The 19,727-nt window shown below is 38.3% G+C and overlaps 1 protein-coding gene across 4 annotated transcripts in view; it reads left to right on the forward strand.

Moving 5' to 3' along the window:
* Positions 1 to 19,727, forward strand: part of PCNX3 (pecanex 3) — a 103,596-nt gene that overhangs the window by 52,212 nt on the left and 31,657 nt on the right. For 3 of the 4 annotated variants that reach the window (XM_067472535.1, XM_067472537.1, XM_067472538.1), the window contains exons 23-30: positions 1,734 to 1,842; positions 3,837 to 3,966; positions 4,067 to 4,125; positions 4,972 to 5,187; positions 10,648 to 10,901; positions 13,582 to 13,812; positions 16,055 to 16,158; positions 18,548 to 18,695. In XM_067472535.1, the coding sequence (XP_067328636.1) occupies positions 1,734 to 1,842; positions 3,837 to 3,966; positions 4,067 to 4,125; positions 4,972 to 5,187; positions 10,648 to 10,901; positions 13,582 to 13,812; positions 16,055 to 16,158; positions 18,548 to 18,695 (1,251 nt within the window). The remainder of the gene's footprint in view (positions 1 to 1,733; positions 1,843 to 3,836; positions 3,967 to 4,066; positions 4,126 to 4,971; positions 5,188 to 10,647; positions 10,902 to 13,581; positions 13,813 to 16,054; positions 16,159 to 18,547; positions 18,696 to 19,727) is intronic. The other variant, XM_067472536.1, reaches the window with a different exon arrangement.

Consider the following 19,727-nt stretch of genomic DNA (forward strand, 5'->3'; position numbering starts at 1 on the left):
CACTAATTATTCGAACGCCTGCTCAAACAGCCAGGTCTTCACTTTTTTGCGGAATACCATTAGAGATGGTGCTAGTCTAATGTCCGTGGGAAGGGCGTTCCACAGCCAAGGAGCCACCACCGAGAAGGCCCTATCTCTCGTCCCCGCCAGCCGTGCTTGAGAAGCAGGCAGGATCGAGAGCAGGGCCTCTCCGGAAGATCTCAAAGTCCTGGTGGGACTTACCTTACCTTGGTAGGCTAGCTTAGGCCTCCATTTTAGAGAAGGGAGACAGGGAGACGCCATCTTTTAGGTTTGCCTTGAGGGGGTGTGTTTTAGTCTAGGAGGGAAAATCAGAAGTCTAGGATTGGTTAGAGTGATGGAGGCGGAGCCTAAGTGGTCTGAAGGGGGGAAAAGTGACTTTTAAACTGAGGATTGAGTTCCCCAGTTTGGGAGTTGGAGCTTGGAAAGGATTGAGAGAAAAAGGGTGTTAGCGAGAGCAGTTTGGGTTTGGAAGAAACAGTTTGGGTTAGTCTTTTGTAGAGTATTGTGGAACAGAACCCTGTTAGTGGTCTGTTCATTTTCCTAAGGAAGGCTAGTTCAAGTGTTTGACTAGTTTCCTAAGGAGGATTTTTGTGGGAGTTACTTTCAGAGATTCATTTCCTTGTAATACTTGTAACCCAGAAATGTTAAGATCTTTTCTCAAACGTAACCACAAGCTTTGTATGCCTGAAGTTTACTGAAACCATTAAGATTTGTACCTGAATATTTCAAGCCTGTTCAATAAACGTTCTTGTTATTTTTATCAACTTATACCAGCCTCAGCGTGAATACCTTTGTGGTCAAAGCCTTATTCAAGTCAGCTTTTAATAGCCTCTAAGAGCACTATAATGACACAGAGTGTGTTACTGAACAATCTCTCAATCATACCTCAGCCTGTTTATTATTAATATGGTGGCAGCGGAAATCTTTTAAAGAAGTTTATATTTCAAGCCTGTTCAATAAACGTTCTTGTTATTTTTATCAACTTATACCAGCCTCAGCGTGAATACCTTTGTGGTCAAAGCCTTATTCAAGTCAGCTTTTAATAGCCTCTAAGAGCACTATAATGACACAGAGTGTGTTACTGAACAATCTCTCAATCATACCTCAGCCTGTTTATTATTAATATGGTGGCAGCGGAAATCTTTTAAAGAAGTTTATATTTCAAGCCTGTTCAATAAACGTTCTTGTTATTTTTATCAACTTATACCAGCCTCAGCGTGAATACCCTTGTGGTCAAAGCCTTATTCAAGTCAGCTTTTAACAGCCTCTAAGAGCACTATAGTGACACAGAATATTTTACTAAACAATCTCTCAATAATACCGCAGCCTGTTTATTATTAATATGGTGGCAGCGGAAATCTTTTAAAGAAGTTTATATTTCAAGCCTGTTCAATAAACGTTCTTGTTATTTTTATCAACTTATACCAGCCTCAGTGTGAATACCTTTGTGGTAAAAATATTCAGTTCATTCAACAACTATACTCCTTCTATCTTTTGGTGAGATAATCTGTAGTGGTGCCATCGTTATAATTTGGTGAAGCAGTGAGTTGGGTTTATTATATATATATATATATATATATATATATATATATATAATATTTTCCCCGTATAAGAATTTCAATATTAAAATCTACTCTCTCTCAACTTCTGTGTTTAACATTTCCTTCTCTCTCTGTCTTCTTTTCCCCTTCATCCCTTTATTTCTATTCCAGTTGTGGGACCTGCTCTACAAACTGCGCTTTGTGCTCACCTATATCGCCCCATGGCAAATCACGTGGGGCTCGGCTTTCCATGCCTTTGCCCAGCCTTTCGCCGTGCCTCGTATCCTTTTGTATACATCCCTCCTTGAAATAATAATAAATGTAATGACAATAATAACAAATAGAGAAAAATAATAAATATAATAATTACTTGCGTAAAATAACATAAATGTAATAATAACAATAATAGAGTAAAATAATAAAAGTAATAATAATAATAATAAATAATATTAATATACAAAATGTAATAATTAATTGAGTTACAAAATGTACAAAATGTACATAATTAATTAGTTACAAAATGTAATAATTGATTGAGTTAAATATGTAAATGTGATAACAATAATAAATAGAGTAAAATAATAAAAGTAGTAATAATAATAATTACAATAATAGAAGAAATGTAATAATTGAGTTAAAATGTAAATATAATAACAATAACTAGAAAAATAATAAATGTAATAATTACTTGCGTAAAATAATGTAAACGTAATAATAATCATAATAATAATAGAGTAAAATGATGGAAATGTAATAACAGCAGTAATAATAGAGTAAAATAATAAAAGTAATAATAACAATAATAAATAGAGCGAAATAATAAATGTAATAATTACTTGAGTAAAATAATGTAAATGTAATAATAATATTAATAATAATAATAGAGTAAAATGATGGAAATGTAATAACAGTAATAATAGAGTAAAATAATGAAAGTAATAATAAGAGTAATAGAAGAAATGTAATAATTAATTGAGTTAAAAATGTAAATATAATAATAATAGAGTAAAATAATAAATGTAATAATTACTTGAGTAAAATAATGTATATGTAATAATAATAATAATAATAGAGTAAAAAATAAATATAAAAATAATATAGTAACATAATAAAAGCCATAATCATTTATTTTACTCTATTTATTATTATTATTACATTCATTATTTTACTCTATTCTTTTTATTATTACATTTATTATTTTAATCTATTATTATTATTACCGGTCTGAGTCCCTCTACAGAGGTAGAGAAGATTGAAATATAAAACTTTTAAATAAATAAATAAATAATAATAGAGTAAAATGATGGAAATGTAATATTTATTTATTTTATATCCCCATCTTCTCTGCCTTCATAGAGGGACTCAGACCAGTAATAATAGAGTAAAATAATAAATGTAATAATAATAATAATAATAATAATAGATTAAAATAATAAATGTAATGATAACAATAATAGAGTAAAATAATGAATATAATATAATAATAATAATAATAATAATAATAATAATAGAGGAAAATATTAAATAACTTTGACTTGAGTATAAGCCGAGGGAGGCTTTTTCAGTCTGAAAAACCCGGCTTATACTCGAGTATATAGGGTACTTTTCCTGCTCTAAAATTCCACATGGAAGCTGCCGTTTTCTCAAAGGATCTGGATAGGTTTTGTGACATCCTAGTCCCGGGTGATATGGTAGACGCGGGGGAGAGAGCGAGCCCAAAGAGTGCTACAGTGACACAGAGTGTGTTACTGAACAATCTCTCAATAATACTGCAGCCTGTTAATTATTAATATGGTGGCAGCGGAAATCTTTTAAAGAAGTTTATATTTCAAGCCTGTTCAATAAACGTTCTTGTTATTTTTATCAACTTATACCAGCCTCAGTGTGAATACCTTTGTGGTAAAAATAGCCCAAAAACAAATTAAAATAAGACCAAATTCAATCAGTGTACTGGGGCGAAATACAACGGAAGCAAGATGGCTTTGCATTTTGCAAAAAAAATTAAAAATAATAACAACCCAGCTGTCAGCAGTGTTTCCTTCTAGTCTGGCAGTCTTCCAAAGCAGCAGAAATGGCCAAAATGCAAATGGGAGATCCTACAAGCAAAGGGTTCCTTCCTAGCTGGACGCTATCCAGCTGGCTCTGTCCTCCTTCCTCCCAGGCAGGATAAAAGAGGAACCACGGAGTGCGTCTCCTTCTGTATTTTGTTCCTTCCCTTTTGAAAAAAAAATTGGGAACGCCTGGCCGCTGTTTCCTTGACCACGCTCTCCCCAGACTCGGCCATGCTGTTTGTCCAGGCGGTGCTTTCGGCGCTCTTCTCCACGCCTCTCAACCCGTTGCTGGGCAGCGCCGTGTTCATCATGTCCTACGCTCGCCCCGTCAAATTCTGGGAGCGCGACTACAAGTGAGTAAGGGAGCAAAAGGCTTCGTCTCGAGAGCAGGGTTGGCACGGCTGCGTCCTTGTCTATCCATAGGTCTCAACTTGTGTCTTTCCTTCTCCTCAGCACCAAGAGGGTGGACCATTCCAACACGCGGCTCGCCACGCAGCTGGACCGCAACCCAGGTGTGTTTCCACCTTATTTATTTTTCGTGTCAGAAGCAATGTGAGGATACAGTTAAAATGCATTTAAAAACACAAACGAAGTTATTTATTTATATTTATATTATATTTATTTATTTATATTTATATTTTATTTATTTATATTTATATTATATTTATTTATTTATATTTATATTTATTTATTTATATTTATATTATATTTGTTTATTTATATTTATAATATATTTATTTATTTATATTTATATTATATTTATTTATATTATATTTGTTTATTTATATTTATTTGTTTATATTTATTTATTTATATTTATATTATATTTATTTATATTTATATTATATTTATTTATTTATATTTATATTATATTTATTTATTTATATTATATTTGTTTGTTTATATTAATATTTATTTATATTTATATTATATTTATTTATATTTATTTGTTTATATTTATTTATTTATATTTATATTTTATTTATTTATACTTATTTATACTTATTTATTTATATTATTTTTATTATATTTAATAATAATAATAATAATAATAATAATACATATTGATAATAATAAAAATAATAAAATACATAATAATAATAATACATAATACATAATAAATACATCACACAATCCTAGATGCTTGGGAAGTGTTTGACTTGTGATTTTGTGATACGAAATTCAGCATATAGATCTCGTTTGCTGTGACATACTGTGTTTTTGTATCAACAATAATAATCATAATCTTTATTTGTACCCCACCACCAAAGTGGACTCGGGGCAGCGAACATGAGGCCAAGCCCAAAATTACCGTTTTGCCTTGCTCCTTCGTTTCACTTTTCCGCCTCTCTGGGCAGGTGCAGATGACAACAACCTGAACTCCATCTTCTACGAACACCTGACGCGCTCGCTGCAGCACACGCTCTGCGGAGACCTCATGCTGGGCCGGTGGGGCAACTACACCACGGGCGACTGTTTCATTCTGGCCTCGGACTATTTGAATGCCCTGGTGCACCTCATCGAAATCGGCAATGGACTGGTCACGTTCCAGCTGCGGGGCCTTGAGTTCCGGGGTGAGTACCTGGCACTGCGGTTCGGGAAGGATGTGGACAGGCTAGATATTGAAAAGAGGAGAGGCGCCAACATTGTTGCACTCCAGAACAGAAACGATACCCTCTGGCTTCAAAATATTGAGTGAAGAACCAATCCTTTTTATTGAAGCTGAGTAAAATAGCCAGTAGAAAGAAATGCTTGTAAAAATAGGAAAATTTCAAAATGTAAAAGATCAGTAAATTGCAGTAATTCAAAGCAATGTCCACAAAGAAATATATAAAAACAATCCAAGGCAGTATTTATCCAGACAGGAATTGACAAGTTGCAAAGACAGACCAAAGCAAAATGCTAAAAATCTCTATAAGAACAAGACCCCTTGAACATGATTTCCAAATGATGCCTGATCTAACAGGCTTTCCCTTGAAGCAAACCTTATATCCCAAAGCTCAAAAATTGGTTTCGTTTTCCCCAACTCTTGCCTCTTATCTGACGAAGCCTTTCGGAGCGACGTAAACATTGCGTTTGTTGTCGATCCTGGCTGAACTCTAGCCGCCTATTTTTCAACTCCCTTTCTGGCTGCTCATTAAAATTTCCTCATTGTCAGATTGTTTTCCAAACTCAAATCTTAAGAGCTCACTGAAAGAGGGAGTAAACCATCATCCTTCAGCCCAGCAGGAATATTCTCATGAGAAACTGCCTTTTGCACTGAGGTCTCTCTGTCATTCTCTGCATGAAAATAATTGACCAAACCATCTCCATCTTGGGTCTCAGCACCATCATTTCCCTCATCATGTCCCACATCAAGAGCATCATGATCCTGGGCATCATGAAACACAAACACAGGCTGATTCCCAACAGACATGGTCAATGAGGAGCAATAATAATAATAATAATAATAATAATAATAATAATAATAATAATCTGACACAATAGGACAGTGGTTCTCAACCTGTGGGTCCCCAGGTGTTTTGGCACACAACTCCCAGAAATCCCAGCCAGTTTACCAGCGGTTAGGATTTCTGAGAGCTGAAGGCCAAAATATCTGGGGACTGACAAGTAGAGAAACACTGCAATAGGAGGATTTTCATTTTTATTAGGTACTAGCTCTACAAGCCACGCATTGCTGCGGCCTACCTTCCACCCTTCTTTATTTCTCTCCTTCCTTCCCTCTTTCCTTCCTTTCCCCCTTTTCTTTCTCTCCCTCTTTCTTTCCTTTCCCCTTTTTCTTTTCCTCCCTCTTTCTTTCTCTCCTTCCCCCCTTCCTCTGTCTTTCCTTTCCCCTTTTTCTTTTCCTACCTCTTTCTCTCCTTTCTTCCTTCTCTACCTCTTTCTTTCCTTCCTTTATTCTTTGGTTCCATCCTTCCTTCTCTCTTTTCTTTCTTCCCTCCCTCTTTCTCTCCTTCTTTCCTTCTCTCCTTCCTTCCTTCTCTACCTCTTTCCTTCCTTCCCCCTTTTTCTTTTCCTTCTACCTTCCCTCCTTTCTTCATTCTCTATCTCTTTCCTTCCTTCCTTTGTTTTTTGCTTCCATCCTTCCTCCTCTCTTTCCTTTCTTCTCTCCCTCTTTCTCTCCTTTCCTTCTATCCTTCCTTCTCTATCTTTCCTTCCTTCCCCCTTTTTCTTTTCCTTCTACCTTCCCTCCTTTCTTCATTCTCTATCTCTTTCCTTCCTTTCTTTGCTATTTGCTTCCATCCTTTCTCTCTTTCTTTCTTTCCTTTCCTCCCTCTTTCTCTTTCTTCCTTCTCTACCTCTTTCCTTCCTTCGCTTTTGCTTCCATCCTCTATTCTCTCTTTCCTTCTCTCTTTCTCTGCTTCTTTCCCTCCTTCCTTCGCTCTCTCTCTCTCTTTCCTCCCTTCTCTTTTTTCTTTCCTTCTGTCCTTCCTTCTCTCTTTCCTTCCATTCCCCCTTTTTCCTTTTCTTCTACTTTCTCTCCTTTCTTCATTCTCTACTTCTTTCCTTCCTTCCTTTGCTTTTTGCTTCCATCCTCTATTCTCTCTTTCCTTCTTTCCTTCCTTCTCTGCTTCTTTCCCTTCGCTCTCTCTCTCTTTCCTCCCTTCTCTTTTTTCTTTCCTTCTGTCCTTCCTTCTCTCTTTCCTTCCATTCTCCCTTTTTCCTTTCCTTCTACTTTCTCTCCTTTCTTCATTCTCTACTTCTTTCCTTCCTTCCTTTGCTTTTTGCTTCCATCCTCTATTCTCTCTTTCCTTCTTTCCTTCCTTCTCTCTTTCTCTGCTTCTTTCCCTCCTTCCTTCGCTCTCTCTCTTTCCTCCCTTCTCTTTTTTCTTTCCTTCCGTCCTTCCTTCTCCCTTTCCTTCCATTCCCCCTTTTTCTTTTCCTTCTACTTTCTCTCCTTTCTTCTCTACTTCTTTCCTTCCTTCCTTTGCTTTTTGCTTCCATCCTCTATTCTCTCTTTCCTTCCTTCTCTCTTTCTCTCCTTCTTTCCCTCCTTCCTCCACTCTCTCTTTCCTTCCTTCTCTTTTTTCTTTCCTTCTGTCCTGCCTTCCTTCTCCCTTTATATTTTCCTTCTACTTTCTCTCCTTTCTTCCTTCTCTCTTTCCTTCTTTCTTTCCCTCCCTCTTTCTCTTCTTTCTTTCTTCCTCTTCCCTTTTTTCTGTATCGTCATTTAGATTTTTGTCATTTAGATTTTTGGGGGTATTAAGTCCTTTCCGCTGTTTTTCCGGGGGGGGGGGGGTTACGAGTGATGGTCACTCGTTGGTCTGTTAGGGTGTAGTGTCCAAATTTGGTGTCAATTCGTCCAGTGGTTTTTGAGTTATGCTCATCCCACAAATGAACATTACATTTTTATTTATATAGATAATAGATGATGATGATGATGATGATGATGATTATTATTATTATTATTATATTGTCGAAGGCTTTCATGGCCAGAATCACTGGGTTGTTGTAGGTTTTTTCAGGCTATATGGCCATGGTCTAGAGCAGTGGTTCTCAACCTTGCTAATGCCGTGACCCCTTAATGCAGGTCCTCATGTTGTGGTGACCCCCAACCATAATATTGTTTTCGTTGCTACTTGATACCTGTCTGTTATAAATCATAATGTAAATATCTGATATGCAGGATGTACTTTCATTCACTGGACTAAATTGAGCACAAATACCCAATATGCCCAAATGTGAATGCTAGTGGGGTTGGGGGGGAGGATTGATTTTGTAATTTGGGAGTTGTAGTTGCTGGGATTTATAGTTCACTTATAATCAAAGAGCATTCTGAACTCCACCAACCATGGAATTGAACCAAACTTGGCACAGAGTTCTCCCATGACCAACAGAAAACACTAGAAGGGTTTGGTGAGCATTGACCTTGAGTTTGGGAGTTGTAGTTCACCTACACCCAGAGAACACTGTGGACTCAAGCAAAGAGGGATCTGGATCAAACTTGGCACAAATACTCAATATGCCCAAATGTGAACACTGGTAGAGTTTGGAGAAAGTAGACTTTGCCATTTGGGAGTTGTAATTGTTGGGATTTATAGTTCACCCACAATGAAATAGCATTCTGAACCCCACTGATAGAATTGGACCAAACTTTCCATACAGAATCCCCATGATCAACAGAAAATACTATGTTCTTGTGGGTTTTTTCGTGCTATAGAGCCATGTTCTAGAGGCATTTCTCCTGACGTTTCGCCTGCATCTATGGCAAGCATCCTCAGAGGTTGTGAGGTCTGTTGGAATTAGGACAATGGGTTTATATATCTGTGGAATGGCTGGGGTGGGGCAAGGAGCTCTTCCCTGCTGTAGTTAGGTGTGAATGTTTAGCTGATCACCTTCATTAGCATTTGAAGGCCTGCCTGAGCCTGGGAAAATCTCTTGCTGGGAGGTGTTAATCTGTGCCTGGTTGTTTCCTCTCTGCTGTTTAGCTGTTATAATTTTAGAGTTTTTTAATACTGGTAGCCAGATTTTGTTCATTTTCATGGTCTCTTCCTTTCTGTTGAAATTGTCCACATGCTTGTGGATTTCAATGGCTTCTCTGTGTAGTCCGCTGCAGTTAGGTGTGAATGTTTAACTGATCATCTTCATTAGCATTTGAAGGCCTGCCTGAGCCTGGGAAAATCTGTTGCTGGGAGGTGTTAATCTGTGCCTGGTTGTTTCCTCTCTGCTGTTTAGCTGTTATAATTTTAGAGTTTTTAAATACTGGTAGCCAGATTTTGTTCATTTTCATGGTCTCTTCCTTTCTGTTGAAATTGTCCACATGCTTGTGGATTTCAATGGCTTCTCTGTGTAGTCTGCCTCAGTTAGGTGTGAATGTTTAGCTGATCACCTTCATTAGCATTTGAAGGCCTGCCTGAGCCTGGGAAAATCTGTTGCTGGGAGGTGTTAATCATGTTGGTGTGGTCCAGCATTTCTGTGTTTTCAAATAGTATGCTGTGCTCTGCTATGGCTGACTTCTCTGGTTGAAGTAGTCTGCCGTGCCTTTCATGTTCCTGGATGCGTGTCTGGGCAATTTGAGAACACAGAAATGCTGGACCACACCAACAACCACCATGTCAGACTACACAGAGAAGCCATTGAAATCCATAGATGCAGGCGAAACGTCAGGAGAAATGCCTCTAGAACATGGCTCTATAGCCCGAAAAAACCCACAAGAACCTAGTGATTCCAGCCATGAAAGCCTTCGACAATACACAGAAAATACTATGTTTTCTGATGATCTTTGGCGACCCCTCTAACACCCCCTCGCGACCCCCACAGGGGTCCCGACCCCCAGGTTGAGAAACACTGGTCTAGAGGCATTCTCTCCTGACGTTTTGCCTGCATCTATGGCAAGCATCCTCAGAGGTAGTGAGGTCTGTTGGAACTAGGAAAGTGGGTTTATATATCTGTGGAAAGACCAGGGTGGGACAAAGGATTCTTGTCTGCTGGAGCTAGGTGTGCATGTTTCAACTGAATGTTTCAACAGAAAGGAGGAAACCATGAAAATGAACAAAATCTGGCTACCGATATTAAAAAACTCTAAAATTACAACATCAAAACAACAGAGAGGAAACAAACAAGGACATCTAATCACCTCTCAACAAAAGATTGCCCCAGGCACTGCCAGGCCATCAAATGCTAATCAAGGCAGTCAATTGAAACATGCACACCTAGCTCCAGCAGACAAGAGTCCTTTGTCCCACCCTGGTCTTTCCACAGATATATAAACCCACTTTCCTAGTTCCAACAGACCTCACTACCTCTGAGGATGCTTGCCATAGATGCAGGCGAAACGTCAGGAGAGAATGCCTCTAGACCATGGCCATATAGCCTGAAGAAACCTACAACCCATTATTGTTATTATTATTATTATTTATGCCTCTCCAGTCAACAGAGGCAGCTCAGTGATTCTGGCCGTGAAAACCTTTGATAATGCATCATCATAATACTCGTGAGCCCTCAGTTGAAAGCAGAGGTGAACATCAGAGGAGGCATCCTAACGGTTGTCCTGCCCATGTGTAATCTGACGTGTGTGTTGCTCCTTTCCCCAGGAACCTATTGCCAGCAGCGGGAAGTGGAGGCCATAACGGAAGGGGTGGAGGAGGACGAGGGCTGCTGCTGCTGCGAACCGGGCCACTTGCCCCGCATGCTGAGCTTCAACGCCGCCTTCGGGCAGCGCTGGCTGGCCTGGGAGGTGGCCGCCACCAAGTACGTCCTGGAGGGCTACAGCATCAGCGACAACAACGCCGCCTCCACCCTCCACGTCTTCGACCTGCGCAAGAACCTCATCACTTACTACGTCAAGGTAGGCCTCAGGGCACGTTTAGCATCACAGAGTCCTGATTATTTATTTCTTTATGACATGTGTATCCCACCCTTCTCACCCCAAAGAGGACCCTGAGCAGCTTTACTATATTATTAGCCTAGCACAATATTAGTATTGTATATTACTATATTGTACTATACCACGATACTACATTATTAGTAAAATTACGTGTAATATGAAATATAAAATGATTATATTGTGCTATTATTATTATATTTGTATTGCATTATAATATTATTAGCAATATAGTATGTGTATACAATATTATATTATATTATATTATTTATTTACCGCTTTTCTATTCCGCCCTTCTCACCCCACAGGGGACTCAGGGCGGATTACAGTGTACACATATATGGCAAACATTCAATGCCAATTTTGACATACAAACATATACAGACATACACAGAGGCTATTTCACTTTTTCTGGCCGCCAAGGGAGCTGTCACTTTCATCGTCCATCTGCAATGCTGATGAAACACTTCCGCATTCTCCGCATGCTTCCCCGCTGGAATGCTTTCCTGGAGTCTTCTTTATGGCCTCATAAATCAGTTAATTTAGCCTCCCCACACTTTTTTAATGTGGTACCTAATTTTCCTACTTGACAGATGCAACTGTCTTTCGGGTTGCAAAGGTCGACAACAGGCTACACACAATTGGTTGGAAACCCACTCCAACCCAGGCTGGCTTCGAACTCATGACCTTTTTGGTCAGAGTGATCTTAATGCACCTGACACTCAGCCAGCTGCGCCATAATCCCGATGCTTATTATATTATATTGTATTATTATTATATTGTATTACAATATTATTATCGATATTATATGTACAGACATTGTATTATTAGCATAGCACATAATAATATTAGTATTATTATAATAGAATAGAATATATTAGTATTATTAGTATATTGTTATAGTGTACTAATATATTAGTACTATATTGTATTACAATATTATGATCAATATTATATGTACATACATTATATTATTAGCATAGCACATAATAATATTAGTATTATTATAATATAATATATTAGCATTATTATTATATTAATACAGTGTACTAATATGATATATTAGTACTATATTGTATTACAATATTATGCTCAATATTATATGTACATACAATACGTTATATTATTGGCATAGCACAATATTAGTATTATATATTGCTATATTGTGCTATACCACTATAGTGTATTATTATTAGTTATATTAAATGTAATATATAATATGCAATTATTATATTGTGTTATTATTATTATATTGTATTACATTATAATATTATGATCAATATTATATGTATATACAATATATTATATTATTACCATAGCACAATATTAGTATTATATATTACTATATTGTACTATACCACTACAGTGTAATACTATTAGTAATATTAGATGTAGTATATAATATGCAATTATTATATTGTATTGTTAGTATTATATTGTATTTCATAATAATATTATGACCAATATTATATGTATATACAATATATTATAGTATTAGAATAGCACAATATTAGTATTATATATTACTATATTGTACTATACCACTACAGTGTAATACTATTAGTAATATTAAATGTAATATATAATATTTTACTTATTTATTTATTTACGGCATTTATATGCCGCCCTTCTCACCCCGAAGGGGACTCAGAGCGGCTTACAATATATATTTTCATACAATATATTATTATTATTATTATTATTATTATATTGTATTATTGTATTGTATTACATTATAATATTATGATCAATAGTATATATATATACAATACAGTATATTATTAGCATAGCACAATATTAGTATTATATATTACTATATTGTAGTAATATTATGAGTAATATTAAATGTAATTTATAATATACAATTATTATATTGTATTATTATTAGTATTATATTGTGTTACATTATAATACTAATATCAATTTTATGTGTATATATGTATTATATGTATATATTATATGTATATACAATATATTATATAATTAGTATAGCACAATATTAGTATTATATATTACTATAGTATTACTATACTATAAAGGTAAAGGTAGTCCCCTGACATTAAGTCCAGTCATGTCTGACTCTGGGGTGTGGTGCTCATCTCCATTTCTAAGCCGAAGAGCCAGCGTTGTCCGTAGACACCTCCAAGGTCATGTGGCCAGCATGACTGCATGGAGTGCCGTTACCTTCCCGCCGGAGCGGTACCTATTGATCTACTCACATTTGCATGTTTTCGAACTGCTAGGTTGGCAGAAGCTAGGGCTGACAGCGGAAGCTCACGCCGCTCCCCGGAATCGAACCTGCGACCTTTCGATCAACAAGCTCAGCAGCTCAGCGCTTTAACCCACTGCGCCACCACTATACTATACTGCTATATTATTAGTAATATATAATATACTGTACTATTATTATATCATATTAGTAGTATTATATTGTATTACATAATATTATTATCACTACTATATGTATATACAATATATTATTAGCATAGCACAATACTAGTATTATATATTGCTATATTGTTGCTGGGGAGATGAACTCCCAACTGATGACCCAGGAGACATGATGGAACTGTGGCTTCTGGTCCGTCTGTCTGTCTCTGTCTCATTCCATCTCTGTCCAATCTCTCCTTCTTGCCCCTTGCAGAGCATCATTTACTACGTGACTCGCTCCCCAAAGCTAGACGACTGGCTGGGCAACGAAGGCATCCAGGAGGCCCTGCAGCCCTGCAGCTCCCACAGCTACGCCGACAACGACCCCACCTTCAACCTCAACATCGACGAGGACTACGACCACCGCATGTCGGGGATCTCCCTGCCTTCCTTCTGCAACATCTACCTCGAATGGATCCAGTATTGTGCGGAGCGCAGGCAGAAGGTGGGTCTCATTGCAGCGGGAGGAGCAGCGGAGGAGGAGAGCCACCAGTGTTTTGCTTTCTCCAACCAATTAGGATTCCTTTAACCCAAACATGGGCGAATTTAGTCTTAAGGAATTATGGGAGTTGAGGTTCAAAACCCCTAGATGGCCAAAGTTTGCCCATTCCTGAATCCCTCTGCCTAATAATCATTATAAATATAAATATTAATAAACATTATTACAAACTTGGAAGGGATCCCAAAGGCCATCCAGCCCAACCCCCTTTTATCATTAGGAAAGGCACCATCCAATCCCTCTACTTAATAATAATAATAATAGTAATAATAATAATAATAGGAAAGAATAAAGATTGACAAAATCACAATCTGTCAACTGCAAAAGGCCACCTTGGATCTGTGTGCATAATTTGAAAATACATCACACAGTCCTAGACGCTTGGGAAGTGTTATTTGAGAGTTGTAGTTGCTGGAATTTATAGTTCACCTACAATCAAAGAGCATTATGAACACCACCAACGATGGCATTGAACCAAACTTGGAGCACAGAACTCCATGACCAACAGAAAATACTGGAAGGGTTTGGTGGGCAGTGTCCTTTGGTTTTGGAGTTGTAGTTCACCTACCTCCAGAGATCACTGTGGACTCAAACAATGATGGATCTGGACCAAACTCTAGAAGAATAAACACTGGTGGAGTTTGAGGAAAATAGACCTCAACATGTGGGAGTTGTAGTTGCTGGGATTTATAGTTCACCTTTGAACCCCACCAACACTAGCATTGGGTAAACCTTCCCACACAGAAGCACCATGACCAACAGAAAATACTGGAGTGATTTGGGAGGAATTAACAGTGATTTAGGGGAGATGTAGTCCACCTACATCCGGAGTGCACTATAAACCTAAACGATAGATCTGGACCAAATTTTGCACAAATGCTCAATACATTGAAATTTGAATACTGATGGGGTTCGGGGGTGATTGATTTTGTCATTTGGGAGTTGTAGTTGCTGGGATTTATAGTTCACCTACAATCAAAGTGATTCTGAACCCCACCAATGATGGAATTGAACCAAACTTGGCACACAGTTTTCCCATGACCAACAGAAAATACTGGAAGGGTTTGGTGGACAGTGTCCTTTGATTTTGGAGCTGTAGTTCACCTACATCCAGAGATCACTGTGGACTCAAACAATGATGGATCTGGACCAAACTCTACACGAATACTCAATATGCCCAAATGTGAACACTGGTGGAGTTTGGGGGAAATAGAATCTTGACATTTGGGAGTTGTAGTTGGTGGGATTTATACAAACCTACAATCAAAGAGCATTCTGAACCTCACCAATGATAGAATTAGGCCAAACACTCCACACGTAACCCCCATGTGGGCCACAGCAATGCGTGGCAGGGGAGGGGTAGTGATATTATTATTATTATTATTATTATTAATAGTTTTCTAGGCTGTCTGGCCATGTTCCAGAAGCATTCTCTCCTGACGTTTTGCCCACATCTATGGCAGGATCCTAAGAGCTCGAGTTCATTTCGTCCACTGAAACAGAACCAATGACTAAATTTCCCAAGTGTAGTCTATTATTATTATTAATAATAATAATAGACGACACTTGGGAAATGTCTGATGTGTGATCCAATACAACAGCCAGCATAGTGATCATAGTGATCAACACAATAATAATATGTTTTCAAAATTTCCTGCCTCTTGGAGCATGTCAAGAGTGCTTTTTGGTTCTCTCCAACCCAGGTATGGGTGGAACCTGCTTCCAATCCGAGGTAATTTAGTCATTGGTTCTGTTTCAGTGGACGAAATGAACTTGAGCTCTTAGGATCCTGCCATAGAGGTGGGCAAAACGTCAGGAGAGAATGCTTCTGGAACATAGCCAGACAGCCCGGAAAACTCATAGCAACCTAGTGATTCCGGTCATGAAAACCTTCAATAACACATAATACTAATAGTTTGACACCTCCGACACATCTAATCCCTCTACTTAATAATAATAATAATAATAATAATAATAATAATAATAATAATAGGAAAGAATAAACATTGACAAACTCACAACCTGTCAACTGCAAAAGGCCACCTTTCTGATCTAGAGATTCCTGGAAAGCATATATTTGTAGGTCTTCCAAGGCAGTTCTCAGCATATACTTCCACTGGAATTTTTGGACCGTCTTTACTTGCAGCCAAGTTGCCTCTCAGCTATATCTCACTTTTTGCCATTGCAGACGGTGGACCCAGACTGGAACTCACCTCTCGTCACCCTTTGCTTCGCGCTTTGCATCCTGGGACGCCGGGCCCTGGGCACCGCCTCCCACAGCATGTCAGCCAGGTGAGGTCACACCTCTTGACAACACCGTCCAACCGCTGTGGAAAATACCCAGGCTTTTGGATATTTGTTTATTTATTTACAACATTTCGATGCCGCCCTTCTTACCCTGAAGGGGACTCAGACCGGCTTGCAAGATATATATACATACAATATACTATATTATTAGCATAGCACAATATCAGTATTATATATTACTGTATTGTACTATACCATTGCACTGTAATATTATTAGTAATATTACATGCAATATAAAATATATTTTATATTATTATATTTTATATTACATGTAATATTACTATCGTTATTAATATTATTATTATTACATTTATTATTTTACTCTATTTGTTATTGTTATTACATTTATTATTTTACGCTATTATTATAATTATATTATTATTATTATTATTATTATTATTATTAGTATAATATTGTATTACATTATAATACGGTTTTAATGGACTATGATGGACTGCTTTTAGGATTACGACTGAATTTGGCATGGTATTTAATGTTTTTATATTGTTTTTATACGGTTTTATTATATTACTAGCTGTACCCACCACGCGTTGCTGTGGCCAACCTTCCCTCTTTCTCTCCTTCTTTCCCTTCTTCCTTCACTCATTCTTTCCTACCTTCCTTCCTTCCCGTCTTTCCTTCTCTTCTTCCTTCCTTCTCTATCTCTTTCCTTCCTTCCCCCCTTTTTTTCTCTTCTGCTGTCTTTCTTTCCCCTTTTCTTTTCTTCTCTCCTTCCTTCCTTCTCTAACTTTAATTCCTTCCCCTTTTTCTTTCCCTCCCTCTTTCTCTCCTTTCTTCCTTCTCTACCTCTTTCCTTTCTTCTCTCTTTGCTTCCATGCTTCCTTCTCCCTTTCCTTCTTTCCTTCCCCTTTTCTTTTCTCCTTCCTTCTTTCTCTAACTTTAATTCCTTCCCCTTTTTCTTTCCCTCCCTCTTTCTCTCCTTTCTTCCTTCTCTACCTCTTCCTTTCCTTTCTTCTCTCTTTGCTTCTGTGCTTCCTTCTCCCTTTCCTTCCTTCCTTCCTTCCTTCCCCTTTTCTTTTCTTTTCTCCTTCCTTCCTTCTCTAACTTTTCTTCCTTCCCCTTTTTCTTTCCCTCCCTCTTTCTCTCCTTTCTTCCTTCTCTACCTCTTTCTTTCCTTTCTTCTCTCTTTGCTTCCGTGCTTCCTTCTCCCCTTCCTTCCTTCCTTCCTTCCTTCCTTCCCCTTTTCTTTTCTTCTCTCCTTCCTTCCTTCTCTAACTTTTCTTCCCCTTTTTCTTTCCCTCCCTCTTTCTCTCCTTTCTTCCTTCTCTACCTCTTTCTTTCCTTTCTTCTCTCTTTGCTTCCGTGCTTCCTTCTCTCTTTCCTTCTTTCTTTCCCTCCCTCTTTCTTTTCTTCCTTTCTTTTTTTCCCTCCCATCTTTCTTCCCTTTTTTCTGGATTGTCATTTAGCTTTTCATCATTTGCTTTTTGGGGCTTTTTAAGTCCCCTCACTTGTGTTTTTCAGTTTTTATGAGTGAAGGACATACACTGGGTTTTTGGGTGTCTTGTGTCCAAATTTGGTGGTGTCAATTCGTCCAGTGGTTTTTGAGTTCTGTTAATCCCACAAATGAACATTACATTTTTATTTATATAGATGTATATTTATGCTTTTCTTATTGTGGGCACTATGCTGTGCTGGTTGTTAGCCGCCCTGAGTCCCTCTGTGGACGTGAGATAGGACGGGATAGAAATACTCTAAATAACACGCCAAACTCCTCTGGGACTTCCAGATTCAGACAGAGAGAGTTTTGGAGCATAATGCTCCTGACCTCACAATTGTGTTAAAAAACAAAATATGCACAGATTATTTGCCAATACATCACACAGTCCTAGACACTTGGGAAGGTCCGATGTGTGATCCAATTCAACAACCATCTGCTGTGGACTCATCTTGTTGTGTTTCAAATAATAATAATAGTAAAGCATTTGACTCACTTCCACATTGTTGGATCATCAAATGTCTAGATGTCATCGGGGTTTGTGAAAATATTAGAACAAGCCAGTCAAGGTGGTCCCAGTGGTGATCGGAACACTGGGTGCAGTGCCTAAAGACCTTGGCCTGCACTTACGCATAATCAGCACTGACAAGATTACCATCTGCCAGCTGCAGAAGTCCACCTTACTGGGATCTGCACGCATTATTCGCTGATACATCACACAGTCCTAGACACTTGGGAAGGTCCGACATGTGATCCAATACAACAACCAGCAGAGTGACCTTGTTTGCTGTGGACTCATCTTGTTGTGTTTCAAATAATAATAATAGTAATAATAATAATAATAGGGGTCTTGTGGGCGCATGATGTACCATTTCCTGCGTGGCCAACCTTTAAGTGTTCCTTTCTGTATCTCGGCAGCCTGGAGCCTTTTCTATACGGCCTCCATGCGCTTTTCAAAGGGGACTTCCGGATCACTTCGCCCCGTGACGAATGGGTCTTTGCTGATATGGACCTGCTGCATCAGGTGGTGGCCCCAGGAGTGCGCATGTCTCTCAAGCTGCATCAGGTGCGCTTCGTCCCCTTGGTTGTAGGAGGCCTCCATTTCTTTTGTGGGCTTTTTGGAGGCTCCACATTTGCGGGGTTGGACTTTTATGGATCTAATTAGTTGTGGATTTCGTTTAGGTCCTTCAGCATGATTGACAATGCTGGTGGGCTTTGAGCTTCGTAGAAAGAACACTGTTTATTTATTTACAACATATTGTAAGCCCTAAACGGTTCGGGCCCTGCCTATCTCTGCGATCACATCTCATTCTATGAACCGGCACGAACTCTAAGATCTTCCGGGGAGGCCCTCCTCTCGGTCCCACTACCGTCTCAAGCGCGGTTGGTGGGGACGAGAGAGAGGGCCTTAATAATAATAATAATAATAATAATAAACCTTTATTTATAGCCCGCTACCATCTCCCAAAGGACTCGGTTCGGCTTACAAGAGGCCGAGCCCAAATACATCAGTAAAACACAACAAGAGTACAATAATAAAAAACTCATAAACAAAGCAAAAAACATTAACAATAACACCGCGGCGTATTAAAACCTGTGGCAGGGCCAAATGTAATACTTAAAATCTTTAAAAGCGCTGGGCATGTTCATAGAATCATAGAATCAAGGCGTTGGAAGAGACCTCCTGGGCCATCTAGTCCAACCCCATTCTGCCAAGAAGCAGGAATATTGCATTCAAATCACCCCTGACAGATGGCCATCCAGCCTCTGTTTAAAAGCCTCCAAAGAAGGAGCCTCCACCACGCTCCGGGGCAGAGAGTTCCACTGCTGAACAACTCTCACAGTCAGGAAGTTCTTCCTCATGTTCAGATGGAATCTCCTTTCTTGTAGTTTGAAGCCATTATTCCATTGTGTCCTAGTCTCCAAGTTCGCTCCCTCCTCCCCCTGACTTCCTCTCACATATTTATACATAGTTATCATGTCTCCTCTCATCCTTCTCTTCTTCAGGCTAAACATGCCCAGCTCCTTAAGCCGCTCCTCATAGGGCTTGTTCTCCAGACCCTAGTCTCCAGGGAAGCAGAAAACAAGCTTGCTCCCT

Source organism: Anolis sagrei, chromosome 12 (genome assembly GCF_037176765.1).
Source record: "Anolis sagrei isolate rAnoSag1 chromosome 12, rAnoSag1.mat, whole genome shotgun sequence".
In the NCBI taxonomy this organism is placed as follows: Eukaryota; Metazoa; Chordata; class Lepidosauria; order Squamata; family Dactyloidae; genus Anolis; species Anolis sagrei.